This window comes from Phyllobates terribilis, unplaced genomic scaffold, assembly GCF_046119375.1.
Source record: "Phyllobates terribilis strain yellow unplaced genomic scaffold, ASM4611937v1 Scaffold_3__8_contigs__length_932513732, whole genome shotgun sequence".
NCBI classification, from domain to species: domain Eukaryota; kingdom Metazoa; phylum Chordata; class Amphibia; order Anura; family Dendrobatidae; genus Phyllobates; species Phyllobates terribilis.
The window spans coordinates 285,411,099-285,433,293 of NW_027362763.1; the positions used below are offsets into that span (position 1 = coordinate 285,411,099).

At 40.6% G+C, this 22,195-nt stretch overlaps 1 protein-coding gene across 5 annotated transcripts in view; it reads right to left on the reverse strand.

Annotated features, from left to right (window-relative positions):
• Positions 1-22,195, reverse strand: part of GOLIM4 (golgi integral membrane protein 4) — a 123,973-nt gene that overhangs the window by 21,078 nt on the left and 80,700 nt on the right. For all 5 annotated transcript variants that reach the window (XM_073674838.1, XM_073674837.1, XM_073674835.1 and 2 more), the window contains 5 exons: positions 20,938-21,017; positions 10,271-10,383; positions 8,076-8,225; positions 7,543-7,611; positions 6,750-6,824 (listed from right to left, as the gene is read on the reverse strand). In XM_073674838.1, the coding sequence (XP_073530939.1) occupies positions 6,750-6,824; positions 7,543-7,611; positions 8,076-8,225; positions 10,271-10,383; positions 20,938-21,017 (487 nt within the window). The remainder of the gene's footprint in view (positions 1-6,749; positions 6,825-7,542; positions 7,612-8,075; positions 8,226-10,270; positions 10,384-20,937; positions 21,018-22,195) is intronic.

A 22,195-nucleotide genomic window follows, 5' to 3' on the forward strand; every position in this document is an offset into this window, starting at 1 on the left:
TCACCCAGACAATTGACAATTTTGTGTTTTCCATGAAAACTCAAACTTTTATTTATCAAATCAGTTGCAAAATGAATAGAAAATATAGTCCAGACATTGACAAGGTTAGAAATAATGATTTTATTTGAAAGAATAATTTTCTCCTTCAAACTTTGCTTTCGTCAAATAATGCTCCCTTTTGCAGCAATTACAGCATTGCAGACCTTTGGCATTCTAGCTGTTAATTTGCTGAGGTAATCTTGAGAAATTTCACCCCATGCTTCCGGAAGCCCCTCCACAAGTTGGATTGGCTTGATGGGCACTTTTTGCGTACCATACGGTCAAGCTGCTCCCACAACAGCTCAATGTGGTTGAGATCTGGTAACTGCGCTGGCCACTCCATTACAGATAGAATACCAGCTGCCTGCTTCTTCCATAAATAGTTCATGCATAATTTGGAGGTGTGCTTTGGGTCATTGTCCTGTTGTACAATGAAACTGGCTCCAATCAAGCGCTATCTACAGGGTATGGCATGGCATTGCAAAATGGAGTGATAGCCTTTGCTTATTCAAAATCCCATTTACCTTGTACAAATCTCCCACTTTACCAGCACCAAAGCAACCCCAGACATCACATTACCTCCACCATGCTTGACAGATGGCGTCAGGCACTCTTCCAGCATCTTTTCAGTTGCTCTGCGTTTCACAAATGTTCTTCTGTGTGATCCAAACACCTCAAACTTTGATTCGTCTGACCATAAAACTTTTTTCCAATCTTCCTCTGTCCAATGTCTGTGTTATTTTGCCTATATTAATCTTTTCCTTTTTTTATGCCAGTCTCAGATATGGCTTTTTCTTTGCCACTTTGCCCTGAAGGCCAGCATCCCGGTGTCGCCTCGTCACTGTAGACGTTGACACTGGCGTTTTGCCTGTACTATTTAATGAAGCGGCCAGTTGAGGAGCTGTGAGGTGTCGATTTCTCAAACTAGAGACTCCAATGTACTTGTCTTGTTGCTCAGTTGTGCAGCGGGGCCTCCCACTTCTCTTTCTACTCTGGTTAGAGCCTGTTTGTGCTCTCCTCTGAAGGGAGTAGTACACACCGTTTTAGGAAATCTTCAGTTTCTTGGCAATTTCTCGCATGGAATAGCCTTCATTTCTAAGAACAAGAAAAGACTGTCGAGTTTCACATGAAAGTTCTCTTTTTCTGGCCATTTTGAGAGTTTCATAGAACAAACAAATGTAATGCTCCAGATTCTCAACTAGCTCAAAGGAAGGTCAATTTTATAGTTTCTCAAATCAGCCAAACCGTTTTCAGCTGGGCTAACATACTTGTGCAAGGGTTTTCTAAAGATCCATTAGCCTTCTTACACAGTTAGCAAACACAATGTACCATTATAACACTGGGGTGGTGGTTGTTGGAAATGGGCCTCTATACACATATGTAGATATTGCAATAAAAACAAGACGTATATTATATATACATATATATATTATATATACATATATATATATACTTATACACACACATATACATACACAGTGCACGTAAGCTGAATGCAATATAAAGACACCTACAAGATCACTATGCAATAAAACTCTTAATACATGAATCCCACTATTGCTTCACTTCTAAAAATGTATTGGCCATCCAGTAACGACAAGGTGACCTCATTGGAGAGACCCTAACTCTTGTGACTCCCTTTGCTCCCATACAGGCCTCAAATTAAGTGAGAAAGAGTTAATAGCTATGGCCTGCCTGGCTCCTATCTGCGAAAGATGGCTGGATAAGGGAGCAGAGCCTGAGAGGAGCTCACATCTCTAATGCACAATGCCTAAAATATATGGACAATATATGGAGAAAGCCAGCACTTCTGTAATATCGTTTTAATGTGCAGTGGCTTAGCCGAATTCTTCCTCTCCTCCTGTTCATTTAAGGCCTGTTACACATGTAGAGATGCAAGGCAAAATAGTTTGGGTCCATACAATGAGATCACCTTGTCGTTGGTGGATAGTTTATTTATATTCTACTCAAAAAGTAAGTAACTCATGTTTTTACTTGTTTAGAAATAGTGGAATTCATGTTTGCATTAATTGTAGGTGATACATATGTGTAACCAATCAATCAGCTCACACCGACCCTTCCTTTATGTCAATTACTCACATATCAGCAAAAGCCTAATAACATTATTTACTTTAGGCCTCATTCACATGTCCATGTTTAAACACATATGTGAAAAAATGGTACCGGTGTCACCAGTGTTTTGGATCAGTGTGTCATCATTGTTTAGTCCATGGGTCCATTTTTACCATCTATGCCATGTGGTGTACGTGTTTTTCATGGACAGACTTGTATTGGCCCTTTATAATGGGTACATGGTCTATGCATGAAAAAAGCGGAGTGAACATGATGTCTTAGGGTAGGGTTACATGGCGACTTTTACCACATGACACAGAAATCGCAGTGTTGCTTTGGGACATTGCATCTAATGATTTCCTACAGTGTCGCATTGGGACCTGCAACACCCTGTGACTGCGACACAGTCGCAAATATTTCCAAAGTAGTTGGATTTTCTGAAGCAAGATACTAACTTGCTATAGATTTCAATGCAAATCGCATGTAGTTTGTGACTTGTCGCAACTTGAATGTTTTATGTCACAGCAAAATCACGACGACAGCATATTGCACAGATGTTTTTGTTGCGCCACTTTTCCGAAATTTGATATGGCGCGACAAATGTTGCTGTGTAACCCTAGCCTTATGCTGTCACACTGAGCATGCCACCAATATGTCACGGCACATGCCCCTAAGTCACCTAGCGCTCGGGCACCCGCACAGTGTCACCATATAATCAACTGTTCGTGTCATTAGCGGAGTAAGAGTACACATACAATACCTCTTAATATGTACATGATATTTTACTAAACATTAGTCTCTTATTTTAACCATCCCCCCCCCACCAAAAGAAAAAACATTACAGGTGAAAAAGTAAAATGGAAGGTTGAAGATTACTATCATATAAAAGCTGTAATAAAATGCGGCAAGAAATGTTCAATCTGCTTGAACAATGTAAACCCATATTTCTTGTAGTGGACACATGAATGGCAGAGATTATTCAGTTCCGGCTTTGTGGATTTTTAACAGGAGGCCCGAGGACACAGAACGCTCCATCTGCTCTCTGACTAAAAGCATATCAAGGTAAAATCAGATCTCTCTGACCCAGGAGTATATCACCCATTATATGCCATCTATATTCAATGGGCTATTAAACGGATTCTGTCCCAGAAACACAGGACGAGTGACTTCTGATGCAGATATCTTTATCTCGTGCCCTCTCCCTTCCTTTCAGACACTAGAAGTGATCCTGAAGGAAAATAATGTGAGCATAAAGAGGCCCCAGATTGTTCCTTCCTGGGTGATAATGTGACTTCAGCTCACGGAAATAATTGCCATATGTGACATCTGCAAAGTAAAAAGCCTAAGGAAGTCATGCGCTAAGTATGTCAGAGCGGGATCTCCCAGGAGTGCGGCGTTCAGAGGGAATCTGCCGTGCAATATTCTGCTCACTGGGTGGGAAAGCTAATAGATTTTAGAATAAGTTACTTTACATTTAAAGTTACAATAACACCAGACTTGACTTTTTTTTTTTTTCTTTGAAAAATCTAATTTTTTTTTACCAGTGTATACATTTTTTAATTGAAGTAAATCCATGTAAACCTAAAAGGATGAAATATTGCCGATTTCACTTTTGCTGTCATCTAGATCAGATCGAAAGCCGCGCTTACGCGCTCGGATCGAAAGCCGCGCTTACACGCTCAGATCTATGACCAATGAAATGCATGATGAAGTTGGGCTGGGTTGACTGTTTCTAGACCCAGATATTTTGTTTGGATGGAAATAATTCCCATCTTCCTCATCTGTTGTTATCCTCCTATTCCCGAGTACAGAGTTGTCATTCAGATCCTGGTCACGTGTTACAATCATTGTGACTGACAGACAAATGTGTATAAACGTCCAGTCAGATGAGACAGATTTAATCAGATAAATTAGTTATTTAGCATTTTTTTCTGCGTGTTTTTCGGGCAGAAAATATGCAGTGTTTTATAGCAGCAGCAAAATAAATGAGATTTCTAAAATCTCACTCACATGGTGCGTTTTATTTTGCTTGTATTTTTGAGCCATGGTGCGTTTTTTATTTTTAACCCCAGCATGCCAATTCTTTCAGTGTTTTTGCAGCATTTTTCATCCATTCAAATAAATGAGAAAAAAAAGCACAAGTAAAAATGCAACACAAAAGAGTAAAAAAAATGTGAGTACTATATGCAGCGGTTTTCTTGCCAACACTCTGGTTTTTAGTGTAGGATTATCGGCTGCAAATACCCAACATGTGCACATAACCTTACTGTAGAAAAAATGGTCATACCCCATAGAGGCAAAGTATTAGCCCACGTGTTAATCACTGAATTCAGGTTTCTCATTCAGTCCCATTAACACAAGCGTATGAGATCCAGCCCCTCGCCATGCTGTCTGCCTTTATAAATATAAGTGAAACGATGGCTCGTTCTACAGAGCTCATTGATACCACTGAGGTCCTGTAATAGGATGCCACCAATGTAACAAGTCCGTTCATGAAATTGTTTCCCTCCTAAATAGTACACCATCAACTGTGGGTGGCATTAATGAAAAGTGGAAGCATTTAGGAACCGCAGCAACTCAGCGACAGACCAAGTAAAGTTATAGAGCGGGGTCGCCGAGTGCAGAGGGACAAAGTGCATAAGTCTCCCCAATGCTCTGTGTACTCAACAACTACAGAGCTCCAAACTGCCTCTGGCATTAACATCAGCACGAAACTGTGCCGGGAGCTTTACGCCATGGATTTTTATGACCGAGCAGATGCATGCAAGCCTTACATCACCAAGCACAATGCCAAGCGTCAGAATAGTGTAAAGCAGCAGCCACTGGAAGTGGAAACAGGTTCTGTGGAGTGATAAGTCAGACATCTTTTTCCTGATGGACAAGTTTGTGTTTTGCAAATGCCAGGAGAGCATTGCCTGCCTGAATACATTGTACCAGCTGTAAAGTTTGGTGGAGAAGGGATAATGCTATGGGGTTGTCTTTCAGGGTTTGGTCAAGGCTTCTTAGCTTTAGTGAGGGGAAATCTTAATGCTTCTGCATACCAAGACATTTTGAACAATTATATTTTTCCTAACTTTGCTGGTACAGATTGTAGAAGGCCCGTTATGTTGCAGCCCTTTCTAAAGACATGGTTGGGCGAGTCTGACTGTCCTACACAGAGCCCTCAGCTCAATTCATCAAACATTTTTGGAAAGATCAAAACCAGATTGCGAGCCAGATCCCTATCTTCATACATCGGTGTCTGACCTCACAAATGCTCTTCTGGGTGAACGGGCAAAAATTCCCACAGACGTTAAAATCTTGTACAAAACCTTCACAGAAGAGAAGAAGCCGTTTTAGCTGGAAAGCAGGAACTAATTCCATATTAAATGTCTTTGGATTGATAATAGGATGTCATAAAGCTCCTGTAGGTGTAATGGGTCAGTTTCCCAATACTATTGCCCACATACTGCATCTGTACGTGTAAAAGACAATTATTTTACAGCCTACAGTGAAACTGAAAGCTACTAGTGTGTTACCAGGAATAGGTGAAGAATAGCAAGCCATTGGTACTGCCTGACCAAGATAAGCAGTTATGACAGATGGCAGAGGGAAACATGTAGGCCAGTGACAGAGCAGACCCTGCACAGCTCCCGACTCTTTTGGCATTGATGTTATAAATACCTTTTTATCCTGCCAAGAGGAGGAGGATGGAATTTGCCACGGGCAATGGAAGTATCCTGCGCTGCTGGAGAAATGACAAACCATGATGGAATATGGAATGTTGGTTTATTGTCAACGCGTTTCGGAGTCACTCCGACTCCTTCATGCATTTGTGGTTGCCCTGAAGAAGGAGTCGGAGTGGCTTCCATCGTGGCTTGTCATTTCTCCAGCAGAGCAGGCTACTTCCATCACCCCTGGCAAATTTCATATACAATTTTCTGGAAGCTGCAGCAGCTGGAATTTATGCATTTTTAGTAGTTGTGTCTTCCACAATCCTATAAGGTGAGCATTATGATCTATTGAGCCATCTTTACTACTTACATAAGACCCTATTGCAATTTTGCATTTTTATCTAAGAGGAGGAGGATGACATTTTCTATTCATTTTGAAAGTTATTATGACAGAACACAAAAAATAATGTAGTTTGAATTAAACAGATCTATGAACCCGTACACTGCCAGCTCTGCTCGCTATGTCAATCTGGTATTGTGTTCATAGCAGCATATAGGATTGCTGAATAGGGAAAACCATAAAAAAATGGCATGAAGTGGTTTGCTAATTTTTTGCATAAAAACAACAAACAAAAAAAACCCAGCAACAAACGGTAAAAACCAATAATCATCCTCTTCTTTTACCCTGTAGCTTAAACGCTGGGGGTCAGTCCATCCTCCTTATGTGAACCCTGCAGCCAGTCAGTGGCCTCACAGGTCACATGTTGTATTACTGTCATCATAGCTCCCATTTCAGTAGTATGGCAAGTGACTGCTGGGGCTACTGGCCTCATTGGTTTGCAGTGGTCATACGATGACTGATATAAGCAAAGAATGGGAGGCCGACCCGAGGGTTACTTTGTCTTTTTTTTAAGTTGCAAATGTTGTAATGGTTTACAATAAAGTAAAAGCTGGAGCTGGATAACCCCTTGATACACTACTCACATGTTCTTCATTTTCCCCATAGGGTTCCTCTGCATTCCGTTCTCTTTTTCTTTCCTCTGTTAGATCTTCCTGAACCTACAGACGAAACAAATTATTATATACAGCATAGACCACTACCTAGGATACCCTCCACAGGAAACAATGTGATCATGAAATGATTGGAAGGCTCATGCAGGTAGGAAACAAGAATATATGTGCAATCAGATTGGAACTCCAGTGCCCCAAAAAAACTATTTGACTTGTTCCTAAAAAGCTTTAATGAACACTATATGTATATGAATTCCGGTGAAGCCCTTGGGCTCAGGTATACATCGGTTTGTCTTTTGCTACTTTCCATAAGCATAGCCTAAGATAACGTATGCAATAAGGGAGCATAAATCACATGTCAGATTTGCTACAGAAGTTTGGGTAAATTTCTATTCACCCAACTAGGACTTGCTTCATTCCATGTACATGCTGTAGAAACCTATGCATTATTGTACGGGATAGATTGGTCAGAATTCTGTAGCATGTGAATATACCCTAACAAAGTCTGGGATGGACACTCAGCACCTAGATCACATGTCAAACTGTAGTGGAACAGTAGTGGATCTTATGCACCAAGAAGAATTCATATAAAACACCTGATGGGTTCTTCTACAAAAGTCCAATCAAGACTAACGCCATGTGTAAACTTCTCTCGCACCAGTTGTGATAAATCTCTCCCATTGTTCATGCACTTAGGAGCCCCCACCTCGGCCCCAGCTCCTATGGCACTTATTGTCTAGTTATGATATAAGGGCATTGCACATACCTCCTCTTCTCCTTCTTCTTGATATTGCTCATCAACATTATCTTCTTGCTGGTCAGGATTTCCCGCCATCTTCAATAACAAAGGAATGTCATTAAAGCACATGACAATACCTGCTTTATATAGAATTACAGCCTGCAGCAATATGCTATACGGCGGCTTAATAGAAATAGTGCTAACGAGAATTTGCTGTGCACTGATGGATGCTCCTTTTCCTATGTGTTTGCATCTCCTGCGCTTTCTGTACCTTTCTTGATGCCGAGGCCCTATGTATGTTGTATCAGAAATATTACTGCAATGAAAAAAAAAATCAAAGTAACCAGAGAATGGTGTTACTAATTAGTATCACGTAGTAAAATAAAAAGAAAACCTAAAAAGTTGCTTTGCTAGTGAAGGATAAAATGTGTGTTTAGAAGGAAAGCTAAAGTGTGTGTGTTTTCAGCGTGCGGACTCCCGCAGGTTACTGTCTTGTGGAGTTCTTCTGCCTCCAAGTGACTTTGTGTGGCACTTCCTTCAGGAAATGTAAAATGTCTTACCACTAAATGTTCTTGTTTCTCTGCCTGGTCCTGCTGCTGCTCCTCGTTCTCATCTGGTAAGTTCTCCTCCCGCTCTTGTTCTGCCTCCTCAAATTCATCTTCCCCTTGGTTATTGGGATCGTCTGCAGGGTTGATATCCTCTGCAGCAGCCTGGCGTACATGCAGAAATCAGGTTAGAAACACATTTCTTATACTGAGTAATGTCCTTTGTCTCCTCTCTGAAACCTGCCTCTTTATGGAATTCGGGCGTCCTATATTTCCTTTTTACCTTTCTCATCTTAAATGATAAGAATATCAGCGTACAATAAGCACTCGGAGCTACATCGATGTCAATGGTTGGTCCTTTAATAGCCTGTTTAGACAAGCTGACAACGCTTATGATGCACACAAAACAAAAAGTAATAGATTGTTCTCGGCAGCACATGTCCTGATTACACAAAACGATGTGCTGCCGAAAATGCAGATTTTTATTCCAGCCAAAAGAGAATTTCACCTGACCCAACAAGTGTCTGTCTATCTGATTGTCAGCCTATTTACACTGCATGATTATCAAGAACAAGCATAAATGCCCCCTAGAACAAAGCTTTTTCTCTAGTGCCCTACAAGGCAGTGTAGACAAGAATACATTGAAAATGCTCATATGAAAGACTTCTGGGAAAAGTTTTGGTTGGAGAGAAGGGCTGGTGGCCAGGTCTCAAGTCTAACAGACATTTGCTAAAAAAAAATACATCAAGGCTTATTGCTCCTTAAGTATTTTACAAAAAAGGCAACAAGTGAAAATTTTATGCACACACAAACAAAAGGAGATGGAGGACATTGCATTTACATAGCTAAATGATTTGTACCAAGTTATTTAAATACTCTATTGATAGAGAGTAATTTCCTAATTGCTGGGGGTAGGACCACTGTGTCCTCTGCCACTTCCAAGAATGGGGCTCTGCAGAACCCTGGATCAGAGGCTGAGGATACACACCTATGCTATATTATCTATAGGACTGCTGGAGATAGCCATAGGGAATAAATGGGAGGGAAGTGAGCACATGAGCATCTAAATACTTTCTTTTTTTTTTTTTTTTTTTTTTTTTTAACTCTTCTCAAAAGGTTTTGGTAGTCAGATTTCCCAACAGGAAAACTTGAAAGTCATCCTTGTTTGTGTAAGAAGACTTGTTGCCTTATAAACAAATACATGTACTTCTCCCAACTAATGACTCTACAATGAGGCGTATATATAGGAACCAGTCATCGAGTATATAGCAGTAACCCTGATCTCCTCTTATGAAAGCTTCTAGCACACATTAGTAGAAGACGAAGCCTCATAAATCTTGAATTTCACTGTGCTAATACGATGTATAATCTCCATACAATGAACCTAATCCTTCCTTTTTCCATGACAGTCAAAAAGCAGAATAACTAGTACTTGTACCTCACCAGTAATGAACACCAAGATACCTGTATAACTACGAACACCCTTAAGCCCCCCATACACCAAAGAGGACTGTGCTCAGCAGCTGTGTTCTGTAGGAAAGTGCTCCCGGCAGACATCACTGGCAGCGGCTTATTTCAGGGAGAACATGAGGGACATCAATCCAAAATGGGACATGCCAGATCCTTAACTCCTCAAACATCATCTGTTGAGTTAGCGTCAAGAGGCTCCCATATACATCAGAATATCGGCTGCACCCACTGATATAAGCAGGATTGGCCGGAGGTTACACTTACGTGTATGGGGGCTTTAGGACGGTTCTGTCACCTCTCCTGACAAGCCTAATTTAGTAAATATTTGCATTCTTCATCAAATAACGGGCACAAGCCCATCTGTTATTACTCCTGGAAATGTATGAATAACTGAAAGTTAACATTCCCATAGTCAATGGTCCAGAAAAAAAGGTGTGACAGAATTATCACTTCATGGAGAATAAAAGTACTTACTAAAACAGACATATCTGGAAGGCTTACATTTCCATAATCAAGGTATTATTACTGAAATTCTTGACAAATCTAGATGACAATACCTAGGCAGACCTCTCTACATGGCATCCTCACACTTCTACAAGCAAAGGTGATGATGTGAGGAGCTCTGTCTGCTGTATTTCTCACTGTTCAGCTGGTTGCAGCGTGACTTCTACAAGATACTAATTCATCAGCCTGGACTCCATAGAAGATCTGGGTCCAGCATCTCAGTCCATTACAAGTACCTCAGCCTGTTCTCGGCTCACAGCCTGCTGGTCCGTAGCTTGCTCCTCATTTGCATTTTTGGCTGCGTCGCCTTCTTCCTCAGCTTCATCTTGGTGATTGTCCCTTTCATACGCTGAAATAAAATGCCAAGATATTTTCTACAGATTACATCTGGGAACATAATGTAGTTATTGTGTTTTGTTTCATTACAAACTAGCAGCAATGATGTGCCTGGTATTGCTGTAATTTCAATTAGGAACATTAGAGATCTAGAGAGGCCTCCATGTCCTTCTAGAATGATAGAATATATTAGAGGTTATGGGTACGAGATGCTGGAGATGATCTAGGGATTCATCTTGACTGCCACAATTTCCATTGCCCTCAATATAAAACAATAACCTACTTCTTCATAAAAGTTTTTTTTGTCTTCCTTTGGGATCAACACTGTTGAGCTGGATGGTGTCTTTCTTTAAACTTACTAACTTACTTAAATCTTTTAAATTCTAAGGAACTTGGCCACTAGTTTGCCACTGATCTGTTCTTCCTGATCCAATCCTCAAGACAACAGAAATGGCTGGAAATTCCCACTCGGCCAATCAATAGACACAGTGGTGATCGCATAAGCCAAAGATCGGCTGACTGGCATTTCTGGCCATTTCCATAAAATTGAGGACAGAACCAGGGACCACAATTGAGGAGGGACAATGTAAGCGCTGGTACTGGAGATGCAGGGGATGGAAGATGATGAGTAACAATTCTGTTATTATTTTAAACACCCCTTTAAATGTACTTATTATTTCACTTACATAATTATATTTCACATGTTGAGTTTTTACTGTGCTTTTTAATGCAAACTAAAAGCTGCATTTAACAGTACCAGCAAAAGGTATATGAGATTTAAGAAATCTCATGCACAGAACTGCTTTATTTTCCTGACTGAATTGGAAAACTGCAGTGTTTTTTTCAATCTGCAGCATGTCAATTCTTTCAGCGTTTTTGCAACAGTTTTTCTCACATAGAAAGCAATGCAAAAGTGAAAAAATGCTGCAAAAAAATGCAATGCCATTTTTCTTGTTGCATTTTAAAGTGTATTTGGTGGAAAAAACTAACTTTATTATACATGCACTGTAGGCAAAACACGCATGTAATCCGCACCTGAAAACCGCTGTAAAAAAAGGGTCAAAAACGCTGTGAAAATGCTGAAAAACGTGTGTTTGAAAGGCAGTGTTTTTAACTGCCAAGAGAGCAGGTTTTAGCTGTTAAAAAAACGCTGAGTGTGAACATAGTAATAGAGTGCCAATCATTCCACAGTGCTTTACAGACCTCATCATCACTGTCCCCATTGGGGCTCACAATCTAAATTCCCTATCACTAGGTCTTTGGAGTGTGGGAGGAAACCAAATTACTCAGAAAATCCACATAAAAAGGAGAGAACATACAACTCCTTGCAGATGTTGCCCTTGGTGGGATTTGAACCCAGGGCCCCAGTGCTGCAAAGAAACAATGCTAACCAATGAGCCACCATGTTCTAACCCACATAGCTCTCTACAGTGCTGCGCCTGCTGCTCTACAACCCTATCCAAGCTCAATAGTCTACCGGCAAACAAAGAACAATCTCTAGAACTTTTCTCGTGCAGCACCAGCTGCATTACCCCAGTCTGTCAATTTTATCCCTAAGATCCACAGCTTTAAGGGAGGCCTAAAAATACATCTTTTCAGGCAGGCCCCTCACTTTTCATAAACTGCCTCCTGTCCCTGTAAAACTTTTTCTTCAGAACCCGATTTCTTCATTGAACAGTATCCCCCATGATCCTTAGGCTACTGCTTATCTGCTCTTCTGCTGCATTTTATGTTATTCCATTATGTATAACCCCTACTCCGCATAAACGGTAAGCTCCTGCAAGCAAGGCCATCATTTCTTGTGTAAAAGCAGTCCCATCAAAAGTTTTTATCCTCTTAATATCATCATATTATATAGCACTGTGTACAATTGCTCATTTTGCCTTTCTATCCAACTAATTCTTCTCTTTTCTCTGCTCTATGTAGAAACATGAAGTATCTTGGCCCTGCATTTATCATTCCCCTCTTCAACTCCTAACCCAGCTGCTCCCTCCTCCCCCCTGCCAGAGACTTTTGCAGTGACTCATGACTCATACAGAGAAAATTGACCTCCTGTTTCTACATAGAGTTTAGAAGGATTCAACTAGTCAGTTTTTAATCATATGTCATTGACCTAATGAAAAAGAGAAGAATTAGTTGGGTAGAAGGGTAAAATGAGCAATTGTAAGTACACAGTGCTATATAATATGATGACTGCAATATATTAAGAGGATAAAAACTTTGATGGGAGGAGGAGGGCTTCTTTAATTTGTTTGTCACCTTGTAAAGCCCGATACAGTTCGTACATGTTTCTACTGATCTGTAAAGCGCCACATATGTTGCCTCTATGTGCATAAAGTGTATTATTATTAAGTTACAAAGGTAAAAAAATAAGTGAAAAGCAAAAAAAAATAATTTACAGTTTTATTAGTAATTCCAATAGCATATGGGAACATTTAACATCATAAGTCAATAAGGTCTCCGATGGTCTGAAAACTTATATTCTCACCTGTACCCTCTTTAGGTAAAGTCTAGTGGTGTAAACACAGCTTCAAAATTAGAAGCACTAAATGGATTGAAAGCCAGCGCCTATGTGAACAGGATTTTCTTCTTCAGCTTAAAATCTATCTATAGGCATAAATAACATTTATTGTAATACAGCACAGTCGGACTGCAGTACAAATCCATCTAAGTGAAAGGGCTACACCCCATGAGGATCTGAAGAGAAGCATTATCGGGCAGTCATTAAACTTCAGTTCTATATTACTGCGTTTACTTCCATTCATTGCAGACGCCGATATCCGTGTCCCACTCACGGGTTGTCTCTGTGAGAAGAGGATCTTAATAGAACACCTGATAGATTCCTACATGTAACAATGTCTTGTCCCTAAGCTGCTGTCCATTACGGAGTATCATTTCAGTTATTGCCTTGGCTGTACATAAAGGTGAGGCGCTCTGCTCCTGGGCTTGTGCTCTGCTGCAATGTGAGATAAATGCAGCCTGGAAGCTCTGCACTGCAGCGATGTCACATTTGTAACCAGAGGACACAACCCAATGTTCCATGGTCAATAATTAAAAAACAGCTCCAATGCAAACCGAGGCACGGTTTATACAACCAATTAGGTGGCTTAAATAGGATTGATCTGTGAACTTATTAACTAAGGGTTTATTCTTATAAATGGTATCAAGGAAAAATCCTATAAATGGCTGGATCACGGCAGTCCAGGTATAAATAAGATTACATTTCTTATAGTGAAGTTCAGGTTTCAGGCTACCTAACTGAATTGGTTTCCAGGTGACTAGTGATGAGCGAGTATGTTCTGTTAACCCATTCGGCAAGCATGCTCGGGTGTTCGCCGAGTATCTTCAGCGTGCTCGGGTGTTAGGTTTGAGTCACTCTGTGCGCATGATTTGCGACTGTTTGACAGCTTTAATACAAGTGAGGAATGCCTAAGAAACAAGCATTTCTCACATGTATTAAAGCTGTCAAACAGTCGCAAATCATGCACACAGAGTGACTCAAACACATCACCCGAGCACGCTAAAGATACTAGGAAAACACCCGAGCATACTCGTAAATCTCGAGTAACGAGCATGCTCGCTCATCACTACAGGGGACCGTTTCATAATCATTGCCTATAAAACTACTACTCTGCCTGGCCATTTTTACTTCTTTTTATGAATTTATTTACAAATGTAAAACAAATCTCTACAAAGAGATTAATGAGAACCTATCAGGTCTCCGGGGGTTCATCTGCAGGTTAATAGCATTCCAAAGCTGCCTGGCTGCTGCACTGACAGCCCCGCTGCCAGGGGGAAATGAAAATGATTCCTCCTGGCAGCCTTTGGCTTTCAGTCATCACCCCGGGACAGACTGACAGCCGTCTATATACGGCAGCACTACTGAGCCGGCTGTCAGTCAGTGCCGGGATGTGGCTACAGCCGCTGCTCACTATGCATTGAGCGTTGACGAGCCAAGCCTCCATGAATAAAAGCCCGAAGCTGCCAGGAGGAATAAAGTTCATTTTCTCCCGGCTGGGTGTGTTTCAGTGCAGCATTACAAAGCTATTAACTTGAAGATTGACTCCATATCTGCACGGTAAAAACGTTTGGGAGGTCATGACGGATTCCTTTTAAACCACACAGTAATTGAATATATTTTCTTCAGCTTCTGAAAAATCACAACTGTCTCAGGAAGCTAAAAGCTGCAGTTTTATCTCGAGTGCCACAGGTTATAGGTTATGGCTTTAAATCATCCCTGGATCAGCAAGTTACTGGTCACATAGCAAGAGAAATGTAGATCACTTATGTGCAGTAAGGCAATTCAAGAGATCAGAGAATACATTTTCTCCATATCCCTACTGCTGATCAGCCTAAAAACACCATGAAAGGAGTGCCCTAAACAACGTTACTGAAACGTCCTGGTCAGGATATGAATACCGATGATTCCAGAGTAGCTCAATACTCCATTGATTTATTACAGATTACTTTACTGAGAATTAGCACTATGACTTAAGAGTGTTTTCTGTTCACTTAATGAATCTGTTCAGTTAATAGCATAAAGTATGAAGAGGTCCAAGTTGGAGGGTGTTTACGGCAATGTACAGTTGAAACCAGAAGTTTATATACATTATATGAAGACACATATGCATGTTTTTCTCAATATCTGACATGAAATCAGAATAAACCTTTCCCGTTTTAGGTCAATTAGGAGAGAGAGAGAATGTTTTAAGGCATTTTTATTACTTACTGCAAAGTCAAAAGTTTACATACACTAAGATTACTATGCCTTTAAACCATTCTGGACTGCCCATATGATGATGTCATGTGTTTGGAAGCTTCTGATTTTTTTGGCAACATCTGAGTTAATTAGAGACACCTGTGGATGTATTTAAATGCACACCCGAAACACACTGCTTCTTTGTGTAGCATCATGGAAAAGTCTAAAGAAATCAGCCAAGATATCAGGGAGAGAATTGTGGACTTGCACAAGTCTGGCTCATCTTTGGGTACAATTTCAAGATACCTGAAGGTGCCTCGCGTATAATTGTTTGTACAGATGAACAAGTACAAACAAAATGAGAATGTCCAGCCATCATACCTCTCAGGAAGGAGACGGGTTATGTGTCCCAGAGATGAACGTGCTTTGGACAAAAGCAAAAGACCTTGTGAAGATGATGGCGGAAGCTGGTAAGATTGTGTCAATATCTACAGTGAAACGAGTACTGTATCAACATGGGCTGAAAGGCCACTGCCAGGAAGAAGCCATTACTCCAAAAGAAACATAAAAAAGCCAGATTAATGTTAGCAAATGCACACAGGAACAAAGACCTTAATTTTTGGAGACATGTTCTGTGGTCTGATGAAATTAAAATTTAACTTTTTGGGCATAACGACCATCGTTATGTTTGAAGGAAAAAGGGAGAAGTTTGGAAGCCTAAAAACACCATCGCAACTGTGAAACACGGGGGTGGCAGCATCATGTTGTGGGGTTGTTTTGCTGCAGGAGGGACTGGTGCACTTCACAAAATAGATGGCATCATGAGAAAAGAAGATTATGTGGCAATACTGAAGCAACATCTCAAGACATCAGCCAGGAAGTTAAAGCTTGGGCGGAAATGGGTCTTCCAAATTGACAATGACCCGATGCATACTGCCAAAATGGTAACAAAGTGGCTTAAGGAAAAAGAAGTCAATGTTTTGGAGCGGCCATCACAAACCCCTGATTTCAATCCTATTGAAAATTTATGAGCAAAGCTGAAAAGGCAGGTGCGAGCAAGGCGACCTACAAACCTGGATCAGTTACACCAGTTTTGTCAGGAGGAATGGGCCCAAATTCCGACCAACTATTGTGAGAAGCTTGTGGAAGGATATCCCAAACGTTTGACCCAAGTCATTCAGTTTAAGGGTAATGGTACCAAATACTAATGAAATGTATGTAAACTTTTGACTTTGCAGTAAGTAACAAAAATGCCTTAAAACATTCTCTCTCTCTCATTATTCTGGCATTTGGCAAATATTAAAAATTATGGTAATCCTAACTGACCTAAAATGTGAAAGATTTATTCTTATTTCATGTCAGATATTGAGGAAAACATGCACTTGTGTCTTTTTATATAGTGTATGTAAACTTCTGGTTTCAAATGTATATTACTATACTTCTAATTGCTCCATTAAAAAATAAATCCAATAAACTCAGTGAGGTTGCCCGCTCATTTTAGATAAATGTCGACACAACCAGACTCCTTATCTAATGTGTATGAGAGTGCTCTAATGCTGGGCCGATGCAGGTTTTTATACAACCACTGACTGATTAGGTATATCTTAGGCTGACGAAAATTCATGGGCACAGAACGATCAGTAAGATGATGGAATATCATGTCAATGTATGTAAAGCGGTGCGGAATATGTTGGCGCTATATAAAAATAAAGATTATTATTATTAAAGATTATCGTTCACACAGGGAGATGTGCTGTCGTGAACAGAGATTTTTATGTTTGCTTAAAAATCATTGCCCTCTATGAAGGCACATTTTGATCGTTCATTGGGCGATTGCGGTCATGTCTACACTTACTGATAATTGTTCGTTCATTATCTGCTTGTGTATAGGGGCTTTAAGAGTCCTCTGATGTTTACCATCAGGGGTACGTAGTATGCAAAAACTCTGACTGTCGCGGATTAATTCTCGTCAGGACTACTGCAACTCTCTACTAATCGGTCTCCCTCTTACTAAACTCTCCCCTCTCCAATCTGTCCTGAATGCGGCAGCCAGGATCATATTCCTTGCTAACCGCTACACCGATGCTTCCACCCTGGGCCAGTCATTGCACTGGTTACACATCCGCTACAGAGTTCAATATAAACTCATGCCCCTTACCCACAAAGTGCTCCATGCTTCAGCACCGGCCTACATCTCCTCCCTCATCTCAGCCTACCACCCTACCCGTGCCCTCCGTTCTGCTAATGACCCAAGATTGACCTCACATGCTGCTCCAATTCTTTGGAACACACTACCCAGGACTCTTCGTTTAGCCCCCAATACCCACAGTTTTAAGCGTGCCCTAAAAATCCATTTCTTTTGACTGGCCTATCGCCTCACCTCCGTTGTATAACTATCCCTTTTTTTTCCCCTCATACAACACTTCCTTCCAAAAATCAGGACCCACATATCATCTGTTCACACACTCCCATGTATTTAATAGACTTCGGTGTCTGTACTTGTTCACATACTGGTTGGTGACTGGTTCATTTATCATTGTGTGATTACCCTGTTTATTACATAGATGCTTGATCGTACAATACAAGCAATTGTTACCATCCACCTTTCGTGTCTCCCCTATTTCCTCATAGATTGTAATCTTGCGAGCAGGGCCCTCTCTCCTCCTGTTATCTGTTGATTTATGCGATTATTGTTTTTCTGTAATATAGTTTAATGTCTTTACAAGTCAACCTCTAAAATGTAAAGTGCTGCGGAATATGTTGGAGCTATAGAAATGAAAATTATTATTATTATTATTGGAACATTGAACATGTTGGATTTCATCAAGACCGATCCTATGTTGCCCCGGAAGATGAGCACTGGCAGAAGTGATTGGTAGCAGCTTATTGATGTAAACTAAGTTTATGGTGGACTAAGCTAGCATTCAGCCAACAGTCACTTTGTGTGTGTGTGGTCCACATAAGACAAGTACTGTGGTCTGTGAATAGACTGCACAGAGAGGCTTCTGTAGACATAAAGCTGATCTATCATCAGATTCAAAATGCATGACAGAATGGCTGTGCACACATAAAATGAACATTTTCTCTTCTAAAATATGAAGCCAGATGGTCTCTATGGAACCTACTCTTTACTTTGAATGTAGATTACCTTTTCTAATGATAAATCCTAACTGTTAGCCAGTGTTTTTTTTCTAAAACATGAAATGTGTTTTACGTATACTATAATGTATATTGTGTTATTCCTGTTAAACACTTCTCAAATAATTATTTGGTTCTCCCCCTCCTTTCCTTCCAACTCCCTTCCAGTTTATTCTTTCCCCATTTAACCTTTCTCCCTCTTATTTCTCCTCTTTCCCATCTCAATTCCTTTTCTATTTTCCTTCTCTCCCCCCTTTTTCCTCTCCCCTCCCTTCCCTTTCTTCCTCTTGTTTCCCTCCTCTTTTCCTCTCCCTTTCTTTACCTTCTCCTTTAGTTTAGATAGGTTGTTAAGGTATAGCTTATTTTTCTCATTTACTAGCTAATATTCTTCCATTGTTTTTTTTTCATTATTCTTATGTATTTTATCCCCTTTTTGTTTTTATTCCCCATTATTATTAAATTTCCCTTAATAAAAACCATTTAAAACAAAAAAAAAATAAAGTGAACATTTTACGAGTTCAGCTAAAATCCTCATTATTAGAGATGAATGAAACTACAAAAATTCATATTCAGAAATGGCTCAAATTTGGCAGGGAAATTCGAGTTACATTGAATTTAGTCTTTTTTGCGCAGATTATTTTATTTTTCGAGTGTAAAAAATCAACCATAACACTCATCACGTTGCTCTCCTATTCTACCATCATAGCCCACTTTCTGCTCTTCTGCTTTGTCCGACTTCTTCATCCCTCCAGTGTGACATCATCTCCAAGCATTTTCACTCTGTGTCTTGGGGATTTAGCCCCAAAGAGGCCTCTGACGTCACTGAGCACGGCATAATGTCATGATGTACATCGATTGAAGCCTTTGCAACACCTTGGGTGCTGTATGTAGAGACATTACGATGTGTGCTGTGATGTTAGCGGTCGACTGGCGCAGAGTGAAAATACCCATAGAAGACATTATGCACTGGAGGAAAGAAGAGGCCAGGCAGAGCAGAGGACTGGATGGTGGGCTAGGGTGGGACAGGTAAGTGGTGAGGTGAGCACTCTTATTATTAAACCCTTTCCGACCCTCTACGCTCAGCAGAATGGAGGCAGACTGGCAGCCACTTGCTAAATTCACACTAAGCCAATTGGAAAATATTTGGATTCAGGAGAATCTACATTTATTGACAAATTCAAGGCAAATTCCCGTCACCTTGAGTACATTGGCACATCTCCACTCATTATAATAATTGGCATGGAAAATTTCAATAAGAATTATGCAGCCAATCTGACATGGATTTTCTCAGTAAGTCCACATTACCTTTAGGAGATCAGATTGTATTGTGAAATCTGGTGGCAGATCTCCTCTAAGGCTTTTACACCGGCAGGGAACAGTCCATAACAAGTATCAATTGGAGATAAGGGCAGTAGATAGGCATTTGTTCGTTGAAGGGGTTTGCATGAACGATCAATCATGCGCCTGTTTGTTCTTATCCATTTCACATTATTGTCAGCAGCACACCCCCTGCTTACACAAATGTGCTGCAGATAAATGGGATTGCAATAAAGATGCGATAAAACAAGCTTTTCGTTTGTAGTGATTGCTCGGCCTCTTAACGCTCTGCAATTAATAGGAACAAATATTCATACAGAGGACTGTTCTGCTGATGAACTGCCCGTGGTAAGAGGCGCTCTAGATCCGCTGCCTGTGGTTAACAAACATCTTTATATTAGGAGAATGCGGGTAACACAATTCTCCTATGTAATCTCTATGGCTTTATAGGATGAAGCTTCACTTTAACAAAGAAGCAAACAGGCAAAACAGAAGTCTCAGAAAGAAGAACACGAAAAATAAAAGTCGGAATCTTTAGGGGTTCTTCTATCGCATGGACTCCTGAGGGTTTCTAGCAGATAAGTGAACTGTATATACATTTTCCAGGGCTGAGAGTAGTTATTTAGTGTTTATGGTTGTATTTGATTCTTTTATATGTATTGATGGAAGCACAAACACATGAGTGATCATTTTAATTACTGGTAAAACATATCCGCTCTTTCGTATGCATGCTGTAAAGCCCATAAGGCACAGTAAAAAATACAAACAGATTTATTCTGCAACTCACAGGGACCCGTAAAGCAGCAGCTCGGCAATTTAGTGTCAATGATGACTGCAATGGATTCCAGCTGCAGCTGTTAGAGGACATGCCCAGGTATTATGTACCCAACTAAAATACCGGGACATTATAGTTATTGCTTTAACAGATCACCACTAAACCAGGCTACAAACAAAAGGAGGAGACTCTGCAACGAGGCTTGTTGGAACCGACCACCAGATTGGCAAACAGCTTTTACGGCGATTTTACTATTTTAATGTAGAGGGACAGGTTTAAAGGGCACCTGTCAGAAAATGATAATTCCCCATACCATTAATATGATTGTTTAGTCCTTTCAAAAATAAGTCAGTCGATTCCTTTATGACCCCAAAGCACTGCATGGAGAAATCGCCTTCTGAAGGTGTGCCGGGAAATGCACTGGGACAGGACGATGTGCTTCAAGCTTCACAGCCTTACGCTATATTATATATACCCTCCCCTGGCTGATTGACAGGCTGTTTGCTCTGGTACATGGTCATTGACCTGTCAATCAGCCAAGGGAGGGTGCAGCTAGGTAGGAAATATATGGAGAGCAACAAATGTGAAATAAAAAGTAAAATGAAGGTAGCCGTAGATTAGGAATGCAAAACTCCTACCTCCAGCTTCTTCCTGCAATCGCTGCTCTTCCTCTCCTTGCACAATATCATTGTCCATATTATCATACCGAGCTTGTGCCCTAAAATTACAACCAAATAAAAAAAAAAAAAGATTATATAGATTTAAAAAACTATTGTAGTTCTAAGCGCTGGGTAAAATGTGTCAGATAATTGCCATCCGGTGTGTAGATTCTAAATTAGTCCTGGGCTTTAAGAGCAAATACAAATAACTAACATACATACATGTATGTATGCACACACATATACACATACATACACACACACGTAGCTGTATGTATGTACATACAGCTGGTGACAATGGCATATTCCATTCTGAGGCACCGGACTGGTAGAGGATCAGTGGACAGGTATGAGATGAGTAATAGTATTTTCTGTAACCCACCCACATTTAACAAGCCCACAGTCACCCATAATGACTGTCCAGATGATATCCATCAAACACGAAAAAACAATAAATGCGCCCTGGACTTGTTCCCCTGCAAAGTTTTTACACATTCTGCTCAGTTATTCCATTTTATTTTCCATGTATTTCACATAAGTCTCCTGAATGTCTAAAGTGCCAACCAATGCAGTGATAAAGGGGAAATCAAAGGCACATCTCCCTTCCAGCAGCTGCAATAACTAGCTTTTCCAGTGACTGAAGTGACGGAACAGAAATGTATAAAAAGATTTAGGAAAAGGGAAAGCAACAACACGCCAGGTTCCATGTTCTTATATGCTATGATGGAAAACGTGCTTGTCACCAGAATGCTGACAAAGTCCATGGACAAGGACAAGAACTAGGAGACCAAGTTTATGACTTTCAACATAGCATACAGGGCTAAGTTCTGAATCTAACCCCTTTTATTGCAGTTTTAAAGGAGTTGTCCACTATTCGGACAACTCCTTCTCAAGTGCTTTATTCCCCCGTGTGAAATAGCAACAGCCTATATCCACCTATGGTGCCGGCACCGTTCCAGCTTCCTCCAGATGAAACTGACATGGGAAAGAAGTGAGTGCTGCAGCTGCTCTTGGACTTCTTCTGAATGTTAGTTACGTCTGAAGGAAATGAGAGTGAAGCGGCCGCTGCAGGGATCACGTGCCATAGCAATGTCACGCGATACCTAGTGCTGTAGTCATCAGAATGGCACCAGTACTGGTGGGGAGACGGTTGTCATTTTACATCAGATCATATAGCAATTGAGGATGGCTTGTACGAGTAGTGGACAACCCCTTTAATAACGGACACATCCTTAGT